The 18,982-nt window shown below is 54.2% G+C and overlaps 3 protein-coding genes across 7 annotated transcripts; 2 read left to right on the top strand and 1 right to left on the bottom strand.

The window, feature by feature from the left end:
• Positions 1–778: 778 nt before the first annotated feature.
• GUK1 (guanylate kinase 1) lies at positions 779–12,002 on the bottom strand. Of its 3 annotated transcripts, none has more exons than XM_048308627.1 (8): positions 11,900–12,002; positions 6,444–6,557; positions 5,661–5,702; positions 4,811–4,907; positions 2,694–2,832; positions 1,766–1,850; positions 1,372–1,457; positions 779–956 (listed from the first exon to the last, which is right to left on the bottom strand). In XM_048308627.1, exons 1-8 carry the CDS (start codon positions 11,940–11,942, stop codon positions 921–923), a joined length of 642 nt encoding a protein of 213 aa, XP_048164584.1. In that variant the 5' UTR covers positions 11,943–12,002; the 3' UTR covers positions 779–920. The 3 variants fall into 3 exon arrangements, with proteins under 3 accessions (XP_048164584.1, XP_048164758.1, XP_048164676.1); XM_048308801.1 differs by lacking the exon at positions 11,900–12,002 and adding an exon at positions 10,178–10,281; XM_048308719.1 differs by lacking the exon at positions 11,900–12,002 and adding an exon at positions 8,719–8,826.
• A 120-nt stretch (positions 12,003–12,122) lies between these two features.
• On the top strand, positions 12,123–13,656 carry MRPL55 (mitochondrial ribosomal protein L55). Of its 2 annotated transcripts, XM_048309026.1 has the most exons (4): positions 12,123–12,138; positions 12,680–12,753; positions 12,866–13,049; positions 13,462–13,656. In XM_048309026.1, exons 1-4 carry the CDS (start codon positions 12,133–12,135, stop codon positions 13,603–13,605), a joined length of 408 nt encoding a protein of 135 aa, XP_048164983.1. In that variant the 5' UTR covers positions 12,123–12,132; the 3' UTR covers positions 13,606–13,656. The 2 variants fall into 2 exon arrangements, with proteins under 2 accessions (XP_048164983.1, XP_048164892.1); XM_048308935.1 differs by lacking the exon at positions 12,123–12,138 and having other exon boundaries at positions 12,537–12,753.
• An 84-nt stretch (positions 13,657–13,740) lies between these two features.
• C1H1orf35 (chromosome 1 C1orf35 homolog) lies at positions 13,741–17,275 on the top strand. 2 transcript variants are annotated; one of them, XM_048308514.1, is made up of 9 exons: positions 13,741–13,788; positions 14,670–14,804; positions 14,928–15,081; positions 15,164–15,209; positions 15,318–15,400; positions 15,500–15,572; positions 15,897–15,976; positions 16,246–16,404; positions 16,598–17,275. In XM_048308514.1, exons 2-9 carry the CDS (start codon positions 14,711–14,713, stop codon positions 16,884–16,886), a joined length of 978 nt encoding a protein of 325 aa, XP_048164471.1. In that variant the 5' UTR covers positions 13,741–13,788; positions 14,670–14,710; the 3' UTR covers positions 16,887–17,275. The 2 variants fall into 2 exon arrangements, with proteins under 2 accessions (XP_048164471.1, XP_048164386.1); XM_048308429.1 differs by lacking the exon at positions 13,741–13,788 and having other exon boundaries at positions 13,836–14,804.
• The last annotated feature ends 1,707 nt before the right edge of the window (positions 17,276–18,982 follow it).

Genomic DNA, 18,982 nt, shown 5'->3' with positions numbered 1-18,982 from the left:
GAAGCCATTCCCTGTGTCCTGTCCCTCCATCCCTTGTCCCAAGTCCCTCTCCAGCTCTCCTGGAGCCTCTTTAGGTTCTAAGGTCTCCCAGAGCCTTCTCTTCTCCAGGTGAACACCCCCAGCTCTCCCAGCCTGGCTCCATGGTTTTCAGTGTGAGAAACCAACCCCTCCAAGGACCCCCAGGATATGTCCTGCTGGAGGGACCAAAGGGCTTGGAAATTTCACAAAAACATCAACATTAAGGATAAAGAAAACTGGGGAAGTGAAGTGCAAAGCTCTCTAGGTCTCAGAACAGAGACCTGTACAAGCAACAGTTACTGGATGCAATGGATTCCCCTTAGGAAAAGGGATTTATTGCTGCCTTCAAGCACATCAGCCCAAAAGGCTGCAAAGCTTAGGAGAGAAATCTTTTCTCCCCCAACTTGTAGGTCTAAAAGCATCAAAAAATCTACCACTAGAACTCAAGTGGAACAACACATGAATTCCACGATTGCTGCTGGAATACCAGAGAAGTTCACAGGATTTTTTCCCCCAGAAGAAAAGGCAGTGGATAGACGATAAAATAGAGTGGCATCAACTGGCACAACGTGTCCCTCCACAAATCCAGTAGTGGGAGCCCAAGCCACGTGCTGGAGCTGCAGGTGCCCAAACAGCTCCTCTGCAGCTTTCCAAAGGGGAAGCCTTTTTCCCCCTTTGGCAGCTCCCAAAGAATCTGGAGGTACAAACCTGAAGAGCACGTGCTGAGCATGCAGTGAACAGAAACACAAGCATGACCAGCTTTCCTTTTCTTTCCTTTTAATATAAACATCCTAGGGTAAGTTGGGAGTAGGAGCAGCCTAAAGGGAATGTCTTTTGGAATAAAACGGTGCAACGTGCTTCGGGAATGATGTGCAAAATTAAAACGCCCAAGCGGGGTCAGCTCAGGACTTCCTGGATTCTTGGGTCTTCTTGATTTCCTGCAAGGAGATCAGGAAAGAGACTGAGAATCTGCCACTCTTTGGGAACAGCTCTTGGTTTCACAGCTCAGGAAACCACAAGTGACCAACAATTCACACCAGCTCCACCACATCACAGGACCAAGCCCTGAGCTCACCTTTAGGGACAAGGCAAGGTTTGACTTTGAAACTCCAGAAACAGGAATCCCCTTCTCTGCCACGCAGGGATGCATGTTTATTTTGCCCCAGCTCAGTATTGTGTTGGATTCATTTCCCACTCTTAGGCCACTGATCCATCATCACCTGTACTCAATCTGTCCCTCAGCAGCTCAAAGCAGACCAAGCGTGAGATGAGGTGACAATTCTGTGGCTGCCTGAGAACAGACCCTCACCTGCCTGGCCCAGGAATGAGGTGGAAAAATCCCCAAGGACTCACCTCCAGCAGCACCTCCTTCAATTCGGAATAGGCCTTTTCTAAATCATCGTTAATGATGATCAGGTCGAACAGCCCAGGCTCTTTACCTGGGAAAGGAGATGAGGTCAGAGTTGGAGGAGAATGTTTCTTCCCTGTGGCACCTCCTGTGCACAGCCCAAAGTCCTATGGCATTTTAATACTATTTTTTAGTATTATTATTTCAGCTGCTGCTAACGAGCTGCTCTGCCAACCACCCCCAAGGAACCACAGTGGGAAATGCAGCAGTGCTTTGATCCAACTCTGCTCATGCCAAGCCCTGCCAGCACTGCTGGAGAGCACAAATCAGATGCTCCCACAAAAACCAGCTCCCAAATCACGCAGGCATCCCCTCTCCCTGCACACTCCAAGGACTTACTGAGCTCCAGGTCCACGCGGGCTGCAGTCAAACGCTTCAGTAAACTCTCTTCCGTCTCAGTCTTTCGGTCCCGTAGTCTTTTCTCCTAAACCCAAGGACAAAGGCATTAAAGAAATGAGTGTTCTGAAAGCTGCAGGCAGAAACCACCCCCCACCCCTCAGGCCAGTGCTGTCTGTGACCACGGGCACGTGAGAACACCCTGGAAAGGGTGAGGGGCCTCACTTACAGCCCAGTGCAAACCAGTGGCCAAACTGGGCTTGAGATCTCCTACCCAGAGTTCAGGGTCCCAGGTTTCTTTTACCTCCCTCTCATTTATTTATTTTTCCAGGTACTGCTGGAAATGAGATCTCTCTGCTGGGCTCTGGCATCTGGTGCTGCTGGCTTCCTCCTCCACAAACTCAACGAGAAACAGACACTGCCTGATGTACTGAGAGCAAGAGGGGAGAGTCAGGAGTTGACCTCGTATGTCCTCATCCCTCTCTGAACCATGACAGTGATTCCACTTCTGCAAGAGTCCCAGTGCAATCACTTACATAGGGTAAGACCAGAGTGGTGTAGAATTTATGGTGCTGCACAGAACCAGCCTCCCTGGGTTTAATTTTAACTGTGGAGGCAGATCTCAGCACAAAATCCTTCTCTCCCTAGCACGGAGCACAATTAATGCATTTAAAAATTGGCCACGCTGCGATGGAGTCCATAACCAAGGTGTGGAAAACATCCAGGAAGGACTCAAAAAACACAACACAGGAAGATTTATCCCTGAGGCTGGGGAGCTGGACTGGGCAGAGAAACGCTTGGGAATGTCCTCCCCAGGTAGTGCAGGGCCCTGAGAACACAGAGGTGGCTGAGGGAAGGGGGAGCCCCGTGGCTGCAGAGCCGGACGCTGATTACCTCTAACTGCTACCGGCAAAGCAAGGCGGGCGCTCACCAGGATCTCAATGGACGGCGGCTGCACCGAGATGTAGATGGGGTTCAGGTCGGTCTTCTTGATGTTCTTCACGCCCTGGATGTCGATGTCGAGGACACAGATCTGGTTCTGGGCCTGCACGGCCTGCACAGCTCCTTTACTGGGGACACAGCACACAGGGCAGGGGTCAGAGCAGCCGGGGGGGGTTTGGGGTGTCCCCCTCCTGCAGCGGGTGAACCTCACAGGGCTCCCCTGTGCCCAGGCTGTGGCAGGAGAGGACAGAGCCTGCTCTGCTCTTGATAAGGAGTTTCTCCAAGTGTCCCTGCTCTGGGGAGGAGCAGGGAGCTGCCATCTCCAGCTAGAAAGCCATGCTGGAAGGTGTGGAAATGGATCATGTGTGACTATCCCACAGGACGGGTGGGATGTCTGTAAACTCCTGCCTTGGCAGAGCTCCACCTTCTAGAGGGAAGAGGTTGGAACTCGATGATCTTTAGGTCCCTTCCAACCCAAACCAGCCTGGGATTCTGTGACAAACACGGAAACAACCTTCACCAAAGAGCAAAACCACTGAGAACTCCCCTTCTCCAGAATCCACTGACTCCACACGCTCTCCTGAAGGATGCTGGATGGACACGGATGCTCCATCTGGGTCACAAGATACACTTAATTCTCCACTTAATTTTTCAAGTGGTGGCTTTTATATGCTGTTAAAGACAAACTCTCTTCCCCAACATGGGGAATTAGCTCAAGCTTTTTAATCATTTATTATTACTCATTGATGAGATTTAGAGAGCAGAAAGGATTGGTGAGAACTTCAACTATTCTTCTAAACAGGAGGGACTCTCCATTTTATCCCACATCTGATCAGGAATATCCTCAGGGGCTTGGAGAGGAAACAGGCTTGGAGATATTCTGGATTTATTTTGTTTGCAAACTGATCTACATTGCTGAGGAGTTTTGGGGTTTATTTCAGCCTCCCACACTGCATGGCCACCACCACAGCCAGTGTGGCTACACAGAGGGGACTCAAACAAACCCAAGCACATAATTTCATCTGGTAAAGTACCAAATTCCTGCATATTTCAGGGAAATTGGCAGAGGAGAGCTGCCTCCTCAGCATCCAGCCCAAGAAAAAGGCACCAAAATCAACTCCATCCATGCCCCAGGCACCAGGGAGCAGCCGTCTGCTGGATTAGGCAGGGCCCAAGAGGTGGAAGGAAGCCTGGACTACACAGGATGAAGCCAGGGATTAAGGACCCTGAACTCCATTTCTCCTTGGAACTGGGTATGTGGGAGAAGAGCTTTCAGCTTTCAGGACTTTTTTCAGGACTTTCAGGCACTTTTCTTGCCAAACCTGTCAAGACCAGGGCCTGCAGCACATTCAGTCTGGGGGCCTTATGCTGGCAACTCCCACAAGGAAACTATAATGCAATCATGGAATGTTTTGGATTGGAAGAGACCCTAAGGATCATCTCATTCCAACCCCAACTTTCCTCTAGAAGGTGGAGCTCTGCCAAGGCAGGAGTTCCTTCCACTATCCCAGGTGGCTCCAAGCCCTGCCCAGCGTAGCCTTGGACACTTCCAGGGATCCAGGGGCAGCCACAGCTTCTCTGGGCACCCTGTGCCTCATCACCCTCACAGTAAAGAATTTCTTAACTCAGAAGGAAACTTTGCCATCTCCAAAGATTCCTTAAAAACACACACTCAGCTCATCAAGAGACATCAAGCCTTCTTGAAAAGCAGGCAAATTTCTTTAATGCCAGTAATTAAATACATCAAGAAACATTTAACCTCCCTCCTCAGCAGGTCCTTTACTAAAGCACCACAATTTTCTCCTAATAATTATATAAGATACCTGACTCCTAATTAACATTCCAGATCACGTTTTATTGATCATCAGCTCCAACGCTGAGGGCAGAGCTATTTTAGAACCCACTCAACTCTTTAACCCCAGTCAGGGGTGCCATGAGATTTATCTGCTCATAATCCAACACTTTACCACAGCAGCACGTAACAGACAACACAGGTATGGCTTCTGATCCCAAATTTATAGAATCCCAGTATATTTTGGATTGGAAAGGATCTTCAAGACCATCTAATTCCAGCCCCTCTGGCACAGGCAGGGATACCTGACCTACCTTGTTCCGTACATATTCCCAGAGAACTCTGCGTGCTCAATGAATTCACCAGCATCAATTTCTTTCTGCATTTCCTCTCTGGTCACAAAGTGATAATCTGGAGAAGGGAAAATAGGAAAAATAGACAGAAATTAATGTTTTGAAGGCAAAGTTCATGGTCAAAATGACACCCATGGGTTTTGGGGGGAGGAGACACTTAAAACCTGCTTCAGACAATGCAGACAGACTGCAGAGATTCACTTCCTAGTTCCACACCAGTTGTCCAAACACCTGCTCCAAACTGCTCAGAGCTTTCTCTGTGGCCAAAAATGCTCCTCTCCCCCATTGTTTATATCCTTTCCCATTCCTGGTGCAGTGGGAACCCCTCACCCGTTGCCTACAGGTGTGGGATACATTACAGCAGGGCTGGCAAGGCCTTTAATTTGAAAGGATTTATAATTAAAGACCAGAATGGGATGAGAGAGAGGGAGATAAAAGGGAACATCAAAACCAAACTAACTAAAAAGGAATATTTCTTCATCTTCTGTTGAATTCCTCTCTTTATTTCATAGGGAAAACTGCCACTGGAAATTAATAACAAACCTCATTTGATAGTTTCTTAAATATGCAAATAAATGAGAAAACAGCTGGGCAAAAGCTATTAATACAGCTAAGACCATGTCATTAAGCAGCTGCACTTCCCAAAGCAGTGGCCATTGGAGGCTATCTCCCCAGAACTACCTGGAACTTTGGAAAACCAAATCACCCAACACCCAGGTTCAGAGCAGGGTACCTAAAATGAGAGCCCTGCTTTGAAAACCTCAAGTATTTGGAGAGCCCAATGAGACAGAACCAACTGCAACAAGCTCACCTTTGCCATTCACTTCTCCAGGTCTTGGCTGCCTTGTGGTATCTGCAGGGATTAAAAAAAAAAATTAGAAAAAACAGCCTTGTAAATTCCATACATCACCCAAGGGTGATGCAGGATCAGAGAAATGCCAAGGTTTAAGTGGCACATGGACCTCTAGGAAAAAAATCTCTACCAAGAGGCAATTTAGGGGGAAAAAAGGTTTAGTTTGAAGTGAGATGAGATATTCAGTTGAATCAAGAGCACAGGATGCCATGCACACACAAAAAAGACTATTTTAAGTTTTCTTCTCCTCCCATACCTGTAAGTTTTTAAGCATCCAGTATTTGCTCTTTCATGGTGGAGTGAATCCAGATCTCAAAGCACAGATTTTACTTTCAGTACACGAAGTGCTGGGACATTAAAACACGTTTTGGTAATGGACTTAAAAACACCTTGCAAAGCTCCCCGTAAAAATCAAATGGCTTTTGAAGCAGCAATGTGGGGGGATTTTGTTACTTCCAGAGTCAAGAACCACTCAGAAGAAACTTGTTTCCTCTCTGAGCTGTGTTTAGAGATGTGGGAAGTCACCAGGCCTGGAAAGATGCTACTCCAGACCAATCTTAGACTTGCCACTCAATACCAGGAGTAAAAAGTGTCCTGAATTATTTAAACAGCCCCGAGAGCCCACAGACAGACTGGGACACAGCCATGAAACACCATTCTTTGGGGTATAAATAGAGCTCCAGAGACAGGCTCTGAGCTGGCACTCCTGAACTCCTCCACAGCCCATCCCTGGATACTCACGGGAGACGCTGAAGCCGAAGATGTTCTCATAATCTTTGAGCAATTTCTTTAACAAAGTGCTTTTCCCTGCACCCGATGGGCCACTCAGAACCACTGGCCTTGGTCCCTGCATGACTGGGGAGAGGCAGAAAAATGTGTCTGGTTAGAAACACACGTGGAAACACAGCTGTGGATTCCCAGGAGTGCTCAGCCCCTCAAACCAGCACCAATCCTTTACCCTTGGGTACAAATTTCTGTAGGAAAATCTGAAATGATGCAAAATCACAAGCCTACAGCTGATAAAGAGTACTGGGAGTGCAGGAAGAGTTCTTAAGAGATTGAGGTTAAACTCATAGGATGTAACCCAAAGGAGGAGGAAACTGGGTTCCAGCTGCCACTAAACTGGGGTAATTCAAGCCAGCTGTTTTCCATCACCATGGGTGGGTCTCACTGGAACCAAAAATCCTAAGGAAAACTCTCTCTAACAGGAACAAAACCCTATTTGTGCCTGGTGGCACTTGGAATCATGGGACAGAGGTACAGTCCCAGCCCCTTCCCCCTCACAGGGAAAAAGGAGCTTCAAGGAGAGTTTGCAGGATAAGACTTTGGAGTTCTCCATCACCAACCCCCAAACTGTTGCAGCAGCATCTGAACTCAGGTGTAATCACTGCCATGAACGTGCTCTGGAGTCTATTCCCATATTTCCTGGAGCACCAACTCCATCTCGAGGTGTCTCGTGGCAAGAGGGAAAGGTTCAGCTCCTGGTACAGGTGAAAAAAAGGCAGCCTGGGGCCATGCAGAACTTGCTGCAGTTGTTTATTCAGCCAGAAGGAGAGGGGGGGAAAAAAAAGTGTTTTCATGTTCCTGCATCTCTGGGGAGGAAGAAAGGTTAATTATCCACACGGGAAAAAGAAGAAAATGCTGAATAAGGGTACGGGGGTACCACTGGGGACCCTCATCCATCAGCAGCTTCCAAACCAGAAGTGATGGTGAGAGTTGGACAAACCAAATGAGTTCTCCCTATTTAAAAACAACTACTTGCAGCAAGCAGTAAAATCCCTGGAAAAGCATTTTTTTAACCTGCTGGGCTGGGTGTGGCCTGGCAAGCCACCAGCCAAGAGGCAGATAATGCCTTTCCATTTTAAATTGGCTCACAGCAATGTCACCCTGACTTTACACATCACTTTTTCAAACAGCCTTAAGCCAAATGCTGTCTCGCCAGAGCAGCCACGGGCTAATCCAGCCGGGCTCGCTCCCTGACCCCGCCTGCGTGAGCGGGACACCTCCTCCGCCCCAAACCCCTCCCTCAGGCAGCACGACAGCCGGACAATTACACAAGTTTTCCCTCTGCTCCCCGAGGATGCTCGTCTGACCGGAGTTCATCCCAGGCTGTGCGAAGGGACGGGATATTAATACACAAAGGCTAAGGGAGGTGCCAACAGTGGCAGCGTGGGTGGTAACAACGCCCACGGTCAGTCATTATCCATAAGGAAATTCCTTTATTCCTTCTTTTCTTTTGCTTAGCGCCCTCCAGCTGCTGCAGGCCCAGAGATCCAACAGATGAGATTTTGGAGAGCCAGTCCCATCACCACATTGCCAGATTAGGCTACATCATCCCAAAAACTGAAGGCTGAACAAACTCTAGGAAGTCCTCTGGGGACCTTCCTACCATTCCTTTAGTCCTTAAACTTCCATAATTTCCAAAAAACACAGGTTTAAATATTCCATACCAGAAGAAAGCACCAGAGAGATGCTACGCAGTGCTTGCAGCAAGGAAGCAAAGCAGTCCCTGAGGAGTTACCCAAAGCATTCCCCTCTCTCCTGTCCCTCACAGTTCTTCTCTCCTGCATAATTCAATCAGGTGAGCCCTAAGCATTCCTTGGAAAACACTCCACACAAATTCATCACCCTTCAGACATCCCTGTGGCTTCACCACACATCTGCTCCCCAGCACTGTTCCTTCATCACACAGCAGCTTCCACAAGCACCCCGAAAGCCTCACACGTGACACTGGGATCCCAGCATGGATTTGTCCAGGTGTTCCTGGACAAACCTGTCCATGATCCAGCTGTGCCAACAAGAACTGCTCCAGATGCACAAATCCCAGTCCTAGATCCCAGCCAGAGGAAAAAGAGCTTTTCCCTCTCCTCTCTCAAACTTTTATCTGCCCTTTAGCAAACACCAGCAGAAGACCAGGAATTTAAAGCTGCCCAAATCACTTCCAATCATTTCATTCCACCCCAGACAAACTGGGGAGGCAGGAGTGGGCTGGGAGCAGGCTCCATCACATCCTTACCTTTTCCTCGTCCTCCCTTCCAGCCAAGGAAAGCAGTCCAGCTCCTGGCAGCAGCACAGACTCCTGGGGATGGAGCTGGGCTATTTGTGAGCTCCTAAAGCCTTAATTAATGAGTCTCAGTTTTAAGATGGCCAATGAGAACAATCCCGCTGGGCTTTAATCTCCCTTCCTGGTTCCTCCTCTGCTCCCTGCTCTCCTGGCTGGCAAAGATGCATCCAACACCTCCAAAAGGCTGAGGGGTGACAGCCCTTGCTGGTCTGGGATTAAGGAAAACAGCAAAATTGTCCCTGCAGTCACTGAAGGCACAAGGATTTCATCTGCGTGGAATCCTGGAATGGCTGGTGTTGGAAGGGACCTTCCAGACCTTCTTATTCCAAACCGCGGCCATGGGCAAGGACAGTTTCCACTAGACCAGGCTGCTCCAAGGCCCGACCAGCCTGGAACAGTTCCAGGCACTTTCCTTCTGCAGGAACATTCCTCCTCCTTTGGACCAAATCCACACAGCTTCACCACTGCTTCACCCCAGCTCCACGACCACGAAGGCGAGAGGAAAACTCCTTCTCCTGCTCACAGATCCAAACCATGTCCCACTACTTCCACAGTGAGACCCTCTCCTTCACTTTACTCCCTTTTCTTTCCCCAAAACACTCGTAACTGAGAGAAAAGACACCGGGGTTGTGATCACCTCTCACTTCCTTCAAAGCCGGACTAAAAATAAACCTGAAGACTTGCAGGTGCTTCCTCCTGCCTCCCTCGTGAATGCCTTCTCTTGCTGGACATCTGCAGAGGAAAACTGGCAGGGAACAAAAGCCATTTCCACTCCCAGGTGATGGGGCTGGGCCCTCACAGGAGGAAAGATAGCAAATTGGGAATTTCATAGAATCCCAGTTTGGTTGGAAGTGACCTTAAAGCTCATCTTGTTCCACCCCTGCCATGGGCAGGGACACATCCCACTGTCCCAGGCTGCTCCAAGCCCTGTCCAACCCGGCCTTGGACACTGCCAGGGATGGAGCATCCACAGCCTCCCAGGGCAATCCCACGATGTCCCGGCCCTCATTCCCTGCTCCCCCATCCCTGCCAAACAGCTCCTCCCCCCACCAACCCACAGCCCTCAAAACCCACAGGTAAAGCAACAAAAGAACCCCCAAAAGCCCAGATCTAATGGATATGAGGCTTTTTCCTCTCTCCTGCTTGGCTCCCAGCCCAGGAATGCATCAGTGCATCACACTTCCAAGCTGGCTGCAGCAGAAACATCACAACGATGTAGTTATTTTAGGCAGAAGCTCAATTTTTCCCGTTTTGTCAGATTTTGGCATTTTCAGAGCAGCCAATCTGCAAATATCCAGCACAGAGTTTCCTAAAAATGGGTTGGGATCCAACCTAACCCACCAAAACCACTGCAAAGTCAATCAGCAAGAGAACAGCCCAACTAATTAACAATATCAATTATCTACCACACCTGGGACTGAGGACAAACAGCCACATCAACCCCTCTGGGCTGCAAAAAGATGAGGTGGTCACTGAAGGAGGATGCAGAAGGCTGTCCCCAAGGCAAGGAACGTTTCCTGGTCTGTTTGTGGGGCTAAATTCACCCAGGATTTTACCTCGTGGGTGGCAACATAACCAGGGGAGCAAAGGACAGACATCACAAGAGTTAAACAAATTAAAACTGATTAGCAGAGAGGCTTTACTGGGAAGGCAAAGCTCCCTTATGAAGAAGAAAAGAAGATTAAAGCACAGTTTCCCTGGAGCCTTGAGAAAGGTCTCCCAGATTAGGATTATAATCCCACCCCCTATTTTTAGCAGGTTTGTTAAAAAGGTGCCACCCCCACCTTTCTAATATTTGGGACAGGTTCCAAGAAGGGGCAGAGCTCCTGCCGTGACAGACAGGGAATTATCTGCAGCACTGGAACACGAGCAGGGAGGTTCCACCCTTCCAACCTCACCCCTCCTGTGATTCTGTGAGGAGCAGAGCATCCCACAGCAGTACGGAGCTGGAACTCAGCCACCTGTTGCCTGGAAATAATTACCTAAAAAGCACTAATTAGCCCTTCCACTGGCTGCACTCCTGGCTTGCAGGGAGCCCTGATGCCACAGAAGGGACATGAACCACTTGCTCAAGGTCACTGCAGAAATCAGGGAGGTCCAAGCCAGTTATTCCAAGACCACGTCCTGCTGCAAACCAGACCAGTTTAACCCACCAGTAGGATGAAACCAGTTTACCCACGTGGGAAAACCTCTACAGAGGTGAAGCTCACACAGGTGTGGTTTTACCATCCACTTCCCCACACACGTTTCACCACAGAGGGCTCTGTTTTACAATACCTGAGGGATGCTTATCCCTAATTCCCTCTTACCTCACCATACCCCACGGTGCCCACAAACCCCACCTGGTTCCACAAGCACATCCCTGTCTGTCTTATCTAACCAGGGACAGGAACGTCTTGGAGCCACCCTGGAGCAGCTCAGTGATGGGCACCCAGCGTGGATGTCAGCAAGAGCACACAGCCAGCTCGGGGACAGCCCTGTGGGGCTGCGACCTGTCCCACCGCCCTCAGCCATCCCACATGGATAACACAGGGCACGCAGCGGATCAGGGGGAGCTCAGCTTCCCCGGGGCTGGGTGTCAGCCCCCTCATCCAGGGGGTCCTGTGGGGGATCAGCACCCCCAGGTCGGTACCGCAGTGCCCCGGCACCCCTCAGCCGAGGGACTGAGGGCCCACATGAGGCACTCAGCAGCCTGGGGCCAGCTGGGACCCCCCAGCTCAGGGCTCAGGGCCCTCAGTCCAGGACCTCTGTGAGCGGCTGAGCATCCTGGCGCCTGCCGGACCCCCTCAGCCCAAGGCCTGCGTGAGGGGCTGAGCACCCCGGGACCCCTCAGCAGAGGAACCCCAGGAGGAGCTCGGCACCCCAGGGCAGGCTGGGCCCCCTTGGCCAAAAGCCCTTGTGAGGAGCTGAGGACCCCGGAGCCGGCCAGGACCCCCTCATTCCAGGCCCCCGTGAGGGGCTGAACGCCCCGAGGTCCCTCAGCCGAGGACCCCTGTGAGTGACCGAGCTCCTCGGGCTGGCTGGACCCCCTCTATCCATGGCCCTTGTGAGGTCTCGGCACGCCGTGGCCGGCTGTGCCCCTCAGCCTGCGGTCCCCGTGCGGGTGCGCACCCGGAGCCCCATCCCCGCTCACCCGCCCGGGCGATCCCCGCCCCGCGCATCCGCCCGAGGATCATGAGGGGTGGGGGGGGGCGGTCCCGGCAGCCCCCGCGCGCGCCCCCCGCCGCCGCCGCGCGCCCTGACGTCACCGAGGGGGCGGGGCCACGGGGGAGCGCGCCGTCACGTGAGCGCGGGGCGGCGGGACGGACCACGCGCCGCGCCGAGCGGGGGGGGGGTGAGCGCGGCTGGGGGGCCTGGGGATGAACCATGATGGTGGGGGAGGGGGGGTGCAGCAGCAGCAGGGCCGTGATGGGGAGGGGGAGTTGGGGGAGAACGGCGAGGGGGGAGAACGGAGGGGCAACATGGGCTGAACCATGGCGGGGGGGCGGTGTTGGACCGAACCACGGTGGGGTGGCGGGAGCCATAGTGGGGCTGAACCATGGTTGGATAGGCAGAGAGGTGGGGGGGCTGAACCATGGTGGGTGTGGGGGGAGCCGTGATGGGACTGAACCATGTCGGGGCGGGGAGAGACGTGGTTGGGCTGAACCATTGCGGGAACGGGGGAACCGCAGTGGGGTTGAACCATGGCGGGGGCGGGAGAATACATGGGGCCGAACCATTGCGGGGGGCGGGGGGGGGGAAGACGTGGTGGGGCTGAACCATGGCGGGGGCGGGGGGAGCCATCATGGAGCCAGACTGTGGCAGGAGCTGTCATGGGGCTGCCTCGTGCTGCAGAGGGCAGTGGGAGCTTCACCGTGATGGGGACACGGGCGTGCTGCCTCACAGCCACCCCAGGACCTTTCCTTGTCCCCAGGCTGTGCCATCTCCCCCGTCTGCTGGACCCGTGTCTCCCACCTGGGCTGAGATGGCGGCGAGCCGGGCACTGAGGTGAGCACAGGGTGTGCTGTGAGGTCCGCGCTGCGGCGAGCTCCCGCTGCTCCTGGACGTTCGCGTCCCCCTCACGGTGACACCTGCCCCTCTCCCACCCTTCTCCCGCCAGTGCCCTGCGCCTCCAGGCCGCGTTCCGGCCGCCGCTCGCCGCCTGCGTCCGCAGCAACTCCAACCGCGCCGCCATCTCCCACCTGCACCGGCAGCTCTACGGCCGCCTCTACCCCGTGCTGCTGGTCAACACCGACGGCTCCACCGTCCGCCTGCGCTACAGGGAGCCCAAGAGGATCCTCATGGTATGGGGGATGTGGCTGCGGAGAGGCTAGGGGCAAGGAGAGCCCCACCGGCCTCATGCCGTGTCCCGACGGTCTCGTGCCACGTCCCAGGGGGCTCATGCTGTGTCCCCTGGGGTCTCGTGCCCTGTCCCAGGGACTGATTATGTGTCCTGGGAGCTCACACCGTGTCCCTGGGATCTCACCCTGTGTCCCAGGGGTCTCACACCGTGTCCCAGGGGTCTCACGCCTTGTCCCAGGGCTTCACGCCGTGTGCTGGGAGCTCGTGCCTGGCCCTGGGGTATCTCACACCATTTCCCAGGGATTTCATGCTGTGTCCCAGGGGTCTCATGCTGCGTCCAGGGAGCTCATGCCGTGTGCTAGGGGTGTCACGCTGTGTCCCCGGGGTCTCATGCCGTGTCCACCGTGTCCCCAGCTGCCCCTGGACAGCAGCACGCTGCCCGAAGCCGAGCGCAAGGCTCGCCTGCGCCGGCACTTCCCCAGCAAGCCCAAGGCCAAGGAGGAGGAAACCTTCGAGGGCATCGACTTGGACACCTACAAGAAGTTCTGGAAGAAGTGAAGCCCTGAAACCAGAAATGTGTAGCTATATAAATAAATATATACAAGTAAAGCCGTGTGTCGGCAGCGCGGTTCTGTGGGGCTCCCCCCGCGCGGGGCGGCGCGGTGGTACCGCCCGTCTCGCGCCCCTGCGGCAGTGCCCGCGGTGGTAGCGGCGGGGCGGGCGCGCGCTCGGCGGCCGGAGGTGCGTGAGGGGAGCGGGGGCGGGTTTGGGATTTGGGGATTTGGGGATTTTGGGATTTGGGGGTTCCGGGTGTCACCCCGCGGGTCGGGCCCGCCTGGTTCTCGCACTCCCCAACCCGGAGGTGCCGAGGGTGCAGGGAGCCCTTTGCGTGCTGCTTTCACACGCTTCCGGGGCCGGGCAAACTCCCCCTTCAGGCCCTGCAGCCTCCAGGTCCTGCAGCTTCCCCCGGCCCCGAGCCCCTTCGCAGAGCCTGAAACTCTCCCCCAGGCAATGCCCGACCCCGGGCCGTGCCGCCTCTTCTCGGGCACTACAACCTCCCGTCCAGGCCGTGTGACTCCCTCTTCAAGCTCTCATCCCATCCGGGCTGTGAAACCTTCCTAGACCCTGAAACCCCCCCAGGCCATGGACCCTCGCCTTGAAGCCCAGAACCCCCACGCGGGCCATAAACTCCTCCATCGACCCTGTAACCTCCTCCCAGACCCTGAACCTTCCCACTTGGAGTCCTGAACTGCTCCCCCAAACGCTGTGAATCCCCCTCACCCTGCAACCCCTTCCCAGACCCTGAAACCCCCAACCTGTGACTTCCCCACTGCTGGCCCTAAAACCTGCTTGAAGCTCTCAACCCCCCAAGGCCATGAACCCCCTCGAGGCCTCCCTAACCCCCCTCCTCACCCAGCAACCTCCCCCCAGGCTGGGACCCTCCCCAAGCCGTGCACCCTCTCCCACCTCCAGGTTATAAACCCCCCTTGCAGCCTGTAACACCCCCCAAAAGGCCTTTGGTTACTCCACTGACACCTGGGGGGCCAAATTTGCTTCCCTGCGCCTTCAGGAGCCGCATGGGGCATCTGAAATGGGTAAACCCAAGGCTGGTCCCTTTGCAGGTCACCAGATTCCCCCCGAATCTGCTGCAGGGTGCAGCACCATGTTCGGCTCCTCCCGGGGCGGGGTCCGGGGGGGCCAGGACCAGTTCAGCTGGGAGGATGTGAAGACGGACAAACAGCGTGAGAACTACCTGGGTAAGGGCTGATCCTGCTCAACCCCCCTGTCCCACCCTCCCTGTCCCACCTGACACGGTTTTGGGGTGCAGGTGGAGGTTTTGGGGTGCGATGATGTTGAGGGGGAGTCATTGCTCCCCACAGGGAACTCCCTGATGGCGCCGGTGGGCCGGTGGCAGAAGGGCAAGGACCTGACCTGGTATGCCAAGGGCAAGCAGGACACGGCCCCCCCGTTATCCCGGGAGGAAGAGCTGGCTGCCGTCCGCCTGGCTGAGCAGGAGGCCATGATGGCAGCACTGTGAGTCCACACCCCTACAAACACCCCAAAAAACGGCGTTGCAAAGCCTCCCCACACACGTCACCTCTTCTTGTTTTTATAGGGGCTACAAGAACTTGAAGAGGCAGCCCACGGGCCTCAGCAAGGAGGTAATGGGGGCACCACTTATCCCCCCAGTGACACCTGGGGGTGTCCCCTCCCCTCGGCTCTTGTTTTGGAGACACACACAGGACACTGTCCCCACTCCCTCCCCACAGGACCTGGCTGAGGTGTGCAAGAGGGATGGCGCCGAGCGGGACGAGAAGGACGTGGATCGGGTGGTGGGTTTGGGCAGCTCCAGGTAAGAAGAAGTGGGGATCCTGCACCAATTCCAGGACAGTTATTATTAGATTGTCTGATTTTAAGTGTTTTTATGCTTTTTTGTGTGGTCTCTCCGAAGTGGCAGTGCTGGCCGGGTGATGCTCTCCAAAGAGGACAAGGAGGCGGCCAAGATGGGGCTCTCTGTCTTCACGGTACGGTGCCAGTCACATTGTCCTTGGAAGGTTCAAAAATAGGTGGAAAAAGTGCCCCACACTTGGAATATCTTATTTAAAAACCAGTCTGGGTATTGTAGCACAGAGACCTGCAGGAGTTTCCTGTGTCCTGTTGGCACGGAGTTCATTTGTGGGGCTTTAATTTGGAAGCAGCTCTTAAGGATGTTCTAATTTTTCCCCAAATGTAATTTAAATATTTTTTTTCCAAGTTTAATTTTTAAAGGGAGATAAACCCTTTGTCTTGTAATTACAAGCTACGGTCTCTTGGATTCACTCCGTATTTTTCCCCCTCTCCAACCCTAGCACCAGAAAGTCTCCAGCAGCCCAGAGACATCTAGCTCCAAGAAGAAGCAGGAAAAGGAGGAGAAGGTGGAGGAGAAACGGTGAGGATTTTTCCCACTCTGGTGGGAAACCACCAGAAATGCCCTGGGTCTCGTGGGAAATACTTTACAAAATGTTTCCATGGCTCTGTTTGGCACTGGGCTTGTTCTGCAGCTGTCTGAATCATCCCCAGAAGCCTCTGTGGGCTGGCTCCTCCTTGGCAAAGGAGAGATGTGGTGGGATGTGCCTGGAAAAAGGGATGGGGATGAGTTTTTGGAGCCAGAGGGATGCACAGTGCAGGGATTCTCACTGCTTGATCTCTTCCCCACAGACCTGAGAGCAGCAAAAAATCCAAAAAGGAGAAAAAGAAGGAGAAAAAGAACAAGAGAAAGAAGAAACATAAAAAGGAGAAGAAGAAGGACAAGGACAAGCATTCCAAGAAGGATGCTGCCCCATCATCCTCCGATTCTTCCCCGGATCGGGATAAGAGGTAACTGGGTTGGGATGGGGCACCATCAGTGGAAAACGGGACGAAGCATTCAGGAGAGCCACATGATCATGGCTGGCATCAGGATGTCCCACTGGGCATCTCCTGGCTTTCCAAAACCCCTTTTTCACCCCCAGAATCACCTTGTTGGCATCCCCAAGATCCCTGCTGTCACGTCCTCCCCCTGTCCCCGCAGGCAGCACCGCAGGAACACGCGGCAGCACTCAGAGCCGTCGCGGCAGCACTCGGAGCCGTCGCGGCAGCACTCGGAGCCGTCGCGGCACGGCAGCCGGCGGCGGCACGGCACGGGCTCCTCGGCCAGCAGCGGGGATTGCGGCCGGAGCCCCGCCCGCCGCCGCAGCCGGAGCAGGGACGGCCGCGGCCGCCACCCGTCCCCGCGGCGCAGGGGCAGGAAGAGGAGCAGGTCCCGGTCTCCCCCAGCCCGCGGGGTCCGGCAGCGCCACGACACCGACTCGGAGGACTGAGGGGGAGCCCGGGCTTGTTTCAGGGAGATCTGCCGTAGATTTATATTTTTTAAGGTGATTAAATTAAAAACGCCGCAGCTCCGCGGGCACCGGGGCAGAATCTGGCAAAGGGCGTTAAGGTTGTGGTGCCAGCAGCGCCTTCCCTGCCCGCCCAGGGGCGGCAGCAGCAGGTGTGGGGGCAGCAGGGCCCCGGGCACCCTGCTCCTCGCTCCCTAGATCCATCCATCCATCCATCCATCCAGGCAGCACTGAGCACGGAGGATGCTGTGGGCTGGGGGTTGGTGCTGGGGTGGTTCTGGCTGTGGTGCTGAAAATGCTGTGGATACCTCGTGTTTATGTATAGAGACTTTGGAAGAGATTATTATTATTATTATTATTGTTTTTATCATGGTTTTTTTGTCTTCTTTCTCTGCCCTTGAGTGCTTGGCAGCACAGTGGCTGGGAGTTTCTTTCTTTAAAAATTCCCTAAGTTCATCAGCTGCATGGATGGGACCTTGAAGCTCATCAAGCTCCAATCCCCCTGCCATGGGTGGGGACACCTTCCCCTGGACCAGGTTGCTCCAAGCCCTGTACAACCTGGCCTTGGACACTTAAATAATTCCTCAGCTTACAGGGAAAAAGTGGATGGGACCAGGTGTCTTCCATAGGCTTTGGCCCTGGCCACATCCACCCACCCCAGAGAGCAGCAAACTCCATTCCCATCCAGTAATTAAACCCTCACAACACAATTATTTATGTTCTTGGCATCCTGAAGGAGGGGAATTTTACATCAATAAATAGAAATATTGATCCAAATGGAAAGGGGGTGTCTGGAGCATCGCTGGCTGTGGCATGGCCGTGCCAAGCACCAGGGCCTCATTTGTGTAATTAATGATGCAGTTGAAGACAGGGAGGGTTTGTGTATCTTGGTGGACAAAAGCCCAGTGGGGCCAACGCTCAGGAGCTGACAAAGCCCTTCTGTCCCAGCACGCTGGGCCTGGGCAGTGGGAGGTGCTGCAGGGCCGTCACAGCTTTCGGTGATCCCCAGCCCAACACGATTTTTGGGGTTGACAAACTCTTGGCATGAAGGCTGCTCCTCGTGGTCTGAGCAGCTGCAGATTCAGATCCATCCCAGAGATCCCCATGGCACAGCTGGGGTGGCCCCGAGCCTGTGCACTCCCTGGCCAGGGGCTCTGACCCTGCTGGTGCTCACCAGGCTGAGCTCGGGGTCACCTCCAGGGGATTTTGGAGCCTGCTGGAAGCATCCCAGAGCAGGGCTGTGCCTCATGGGAATTGGGCACTGGGAGCCACAGGCTGAAAAGGGAACCATGGGAGAGTGGAAACACCACAGCAAGCAGAGGAAAAACACCACAACTCCCAGTGTCCTGCTCCCTCCATGGGCCCCCACTTCCCATCTTCACCTCCCCGGTGGACAGGATGGATGCTGTGGCTGGGCTGGGCTCTGCCAGGATGATCTGCACCCACAGCAAAGGGAGAGGGTGCCCAGCACCATGGCAGAGGGGCCATGACACTGCTGGCCCAGCTCAGTTCAGCTCTCCCGAGCTTTCTCCTGCCCATGTCACACCTTGGCCTCTCCTGCTCCCCCCCATTCCTGTTTCACACTCAAAACCAAGACCTGAGGAAATCAGTTTGAGAAACATGGGAAGCCAAAACTGAGGGTGAGGTGGGTAAAGGAGCCCAGCCCCATCCCTGTCTCAGGGCTGCTCACCCCAAAACCTCCCTGTCCAGCTGCTGCCCCATTTCCTGGGGGACTGGGCAGGATCCTTTGCCCTGGGCTTGAGCTGCCTCTTGCCCAGCTGCTGGGTGGCCAAAATTCCTGGAGGCCTGGCTGAGCCTGAACAGAGCAAAGCCTGTGCTGCCCAGAGCAGAGGCCAGAGCACGGCTCCCACAGCCCTGATAACATCACAACATTCCCTATGTTTTCCACAGCAAATTCTGTATTCAGAGGAGCAGCATCCTAACCCAGCTGGCCCTTCCAGCTCAATCCCATCCCAGAACAGGAATAAAGAGCTGTCCTGCCCTATTAGGGATGCAAATACCCTGATTCAGAGCTTGAAATTCCAAGGTGAATTTCTGACTTGCAGGCAGTTTGTGAT

This window comes from Corvus hawaiiensis, chromosome 1, assembly GCF_020740725.1.
Source record: "Corvus hawaiiensis isolate bCorHaw1 chromosome 1, bCorHaw1.pri.cur, whole genome shotgun sequence".
Classification (NCBI taxonomy): Eukaryota; Metazoa; Chordata; class Aves; order Passeriformes; family Corvidae; genus Corvus; species Corvus hawaiiensis.
This window is presented reverse-complemented; position numbering and strand designations above follow the sequence as displayed.

What these genes read in the sequence shown, in the direction of transcription:
- GUK1 (XM_048308627.1), bottom strand. Translation starts at nt 11,942, where the DNA reads ATGATCCTCGGGCGGATGCGCGGGGCGGGGATCGCCCGGGCGG. An exon ending in TGGAGAAGTGAATGGCAAAG is followed by an intron (nt 4,908 to 5,660) that starts GTGAGCTTGTTG and finishes TCCCTTCTCCAG; the next exon opens with ATTATCACTTTGTGACCAGA. An exon ending in CCGCGTGGACCTGGAGCTCA is followed by an intron (nt 1,458 to 1,765) that starts GTAAGTCCTTGG and finishes CTCCTTTCCCAG; the next exon opens with GTAAAGAGCCTGGGCTGTTC.
- MRPL55 (XM_048308935.1), top strand. Translation starts at nt 12,551, where the DNA reads ATGGAGCCAGACTGTGGCAGGAGCTGTCATGGGGCTGCCTCGTGCTGC. An exon ending in GCGGCGAGCCGGGCACTGAG is followed by an intron (nt 12,754 to 12,865) that starts GTGAGCACAGGG and finishes TTCTCCCGCCAG; the next exon opens with TGCCCTGCGCCTCCAGGCCG. An exon ending in AGCCCAAGAGGATCCTCATG is followed by an intron (nt 13,050 to 13,461) that starts GTATGGGGGATG and finishes CCGTGTCCCCAG; the next exon opens with CTGCCCCTGGACAGCAGCAC.
- C1H1orf35 (XM_048308429.1), top strand. Translation starts at nt 14,639, where the DNA reads ATGGGTAAACCCAAGGCTGGTCCCTTTGCAGGTCACCAGATTCCCCCC. An exon ending in ACAGCGTGAGAACTACCTGG is followed by an intron (nt 14,805 to 14,927) that starts GTAAGGGCTGAT and finishes TGCTCCCCACAG; the next exon opens with GGAACTCCCTGATGGCGCCG. An exon ending in GAGGCCATGATGGCAGCACT is followed by an intron (nt 15,082 to 15,163) that starts GTGAGTCCACAC and finishes TTGTTTTTATAG; the next exon opens with GGGCTACAAGAACTTGAAGA.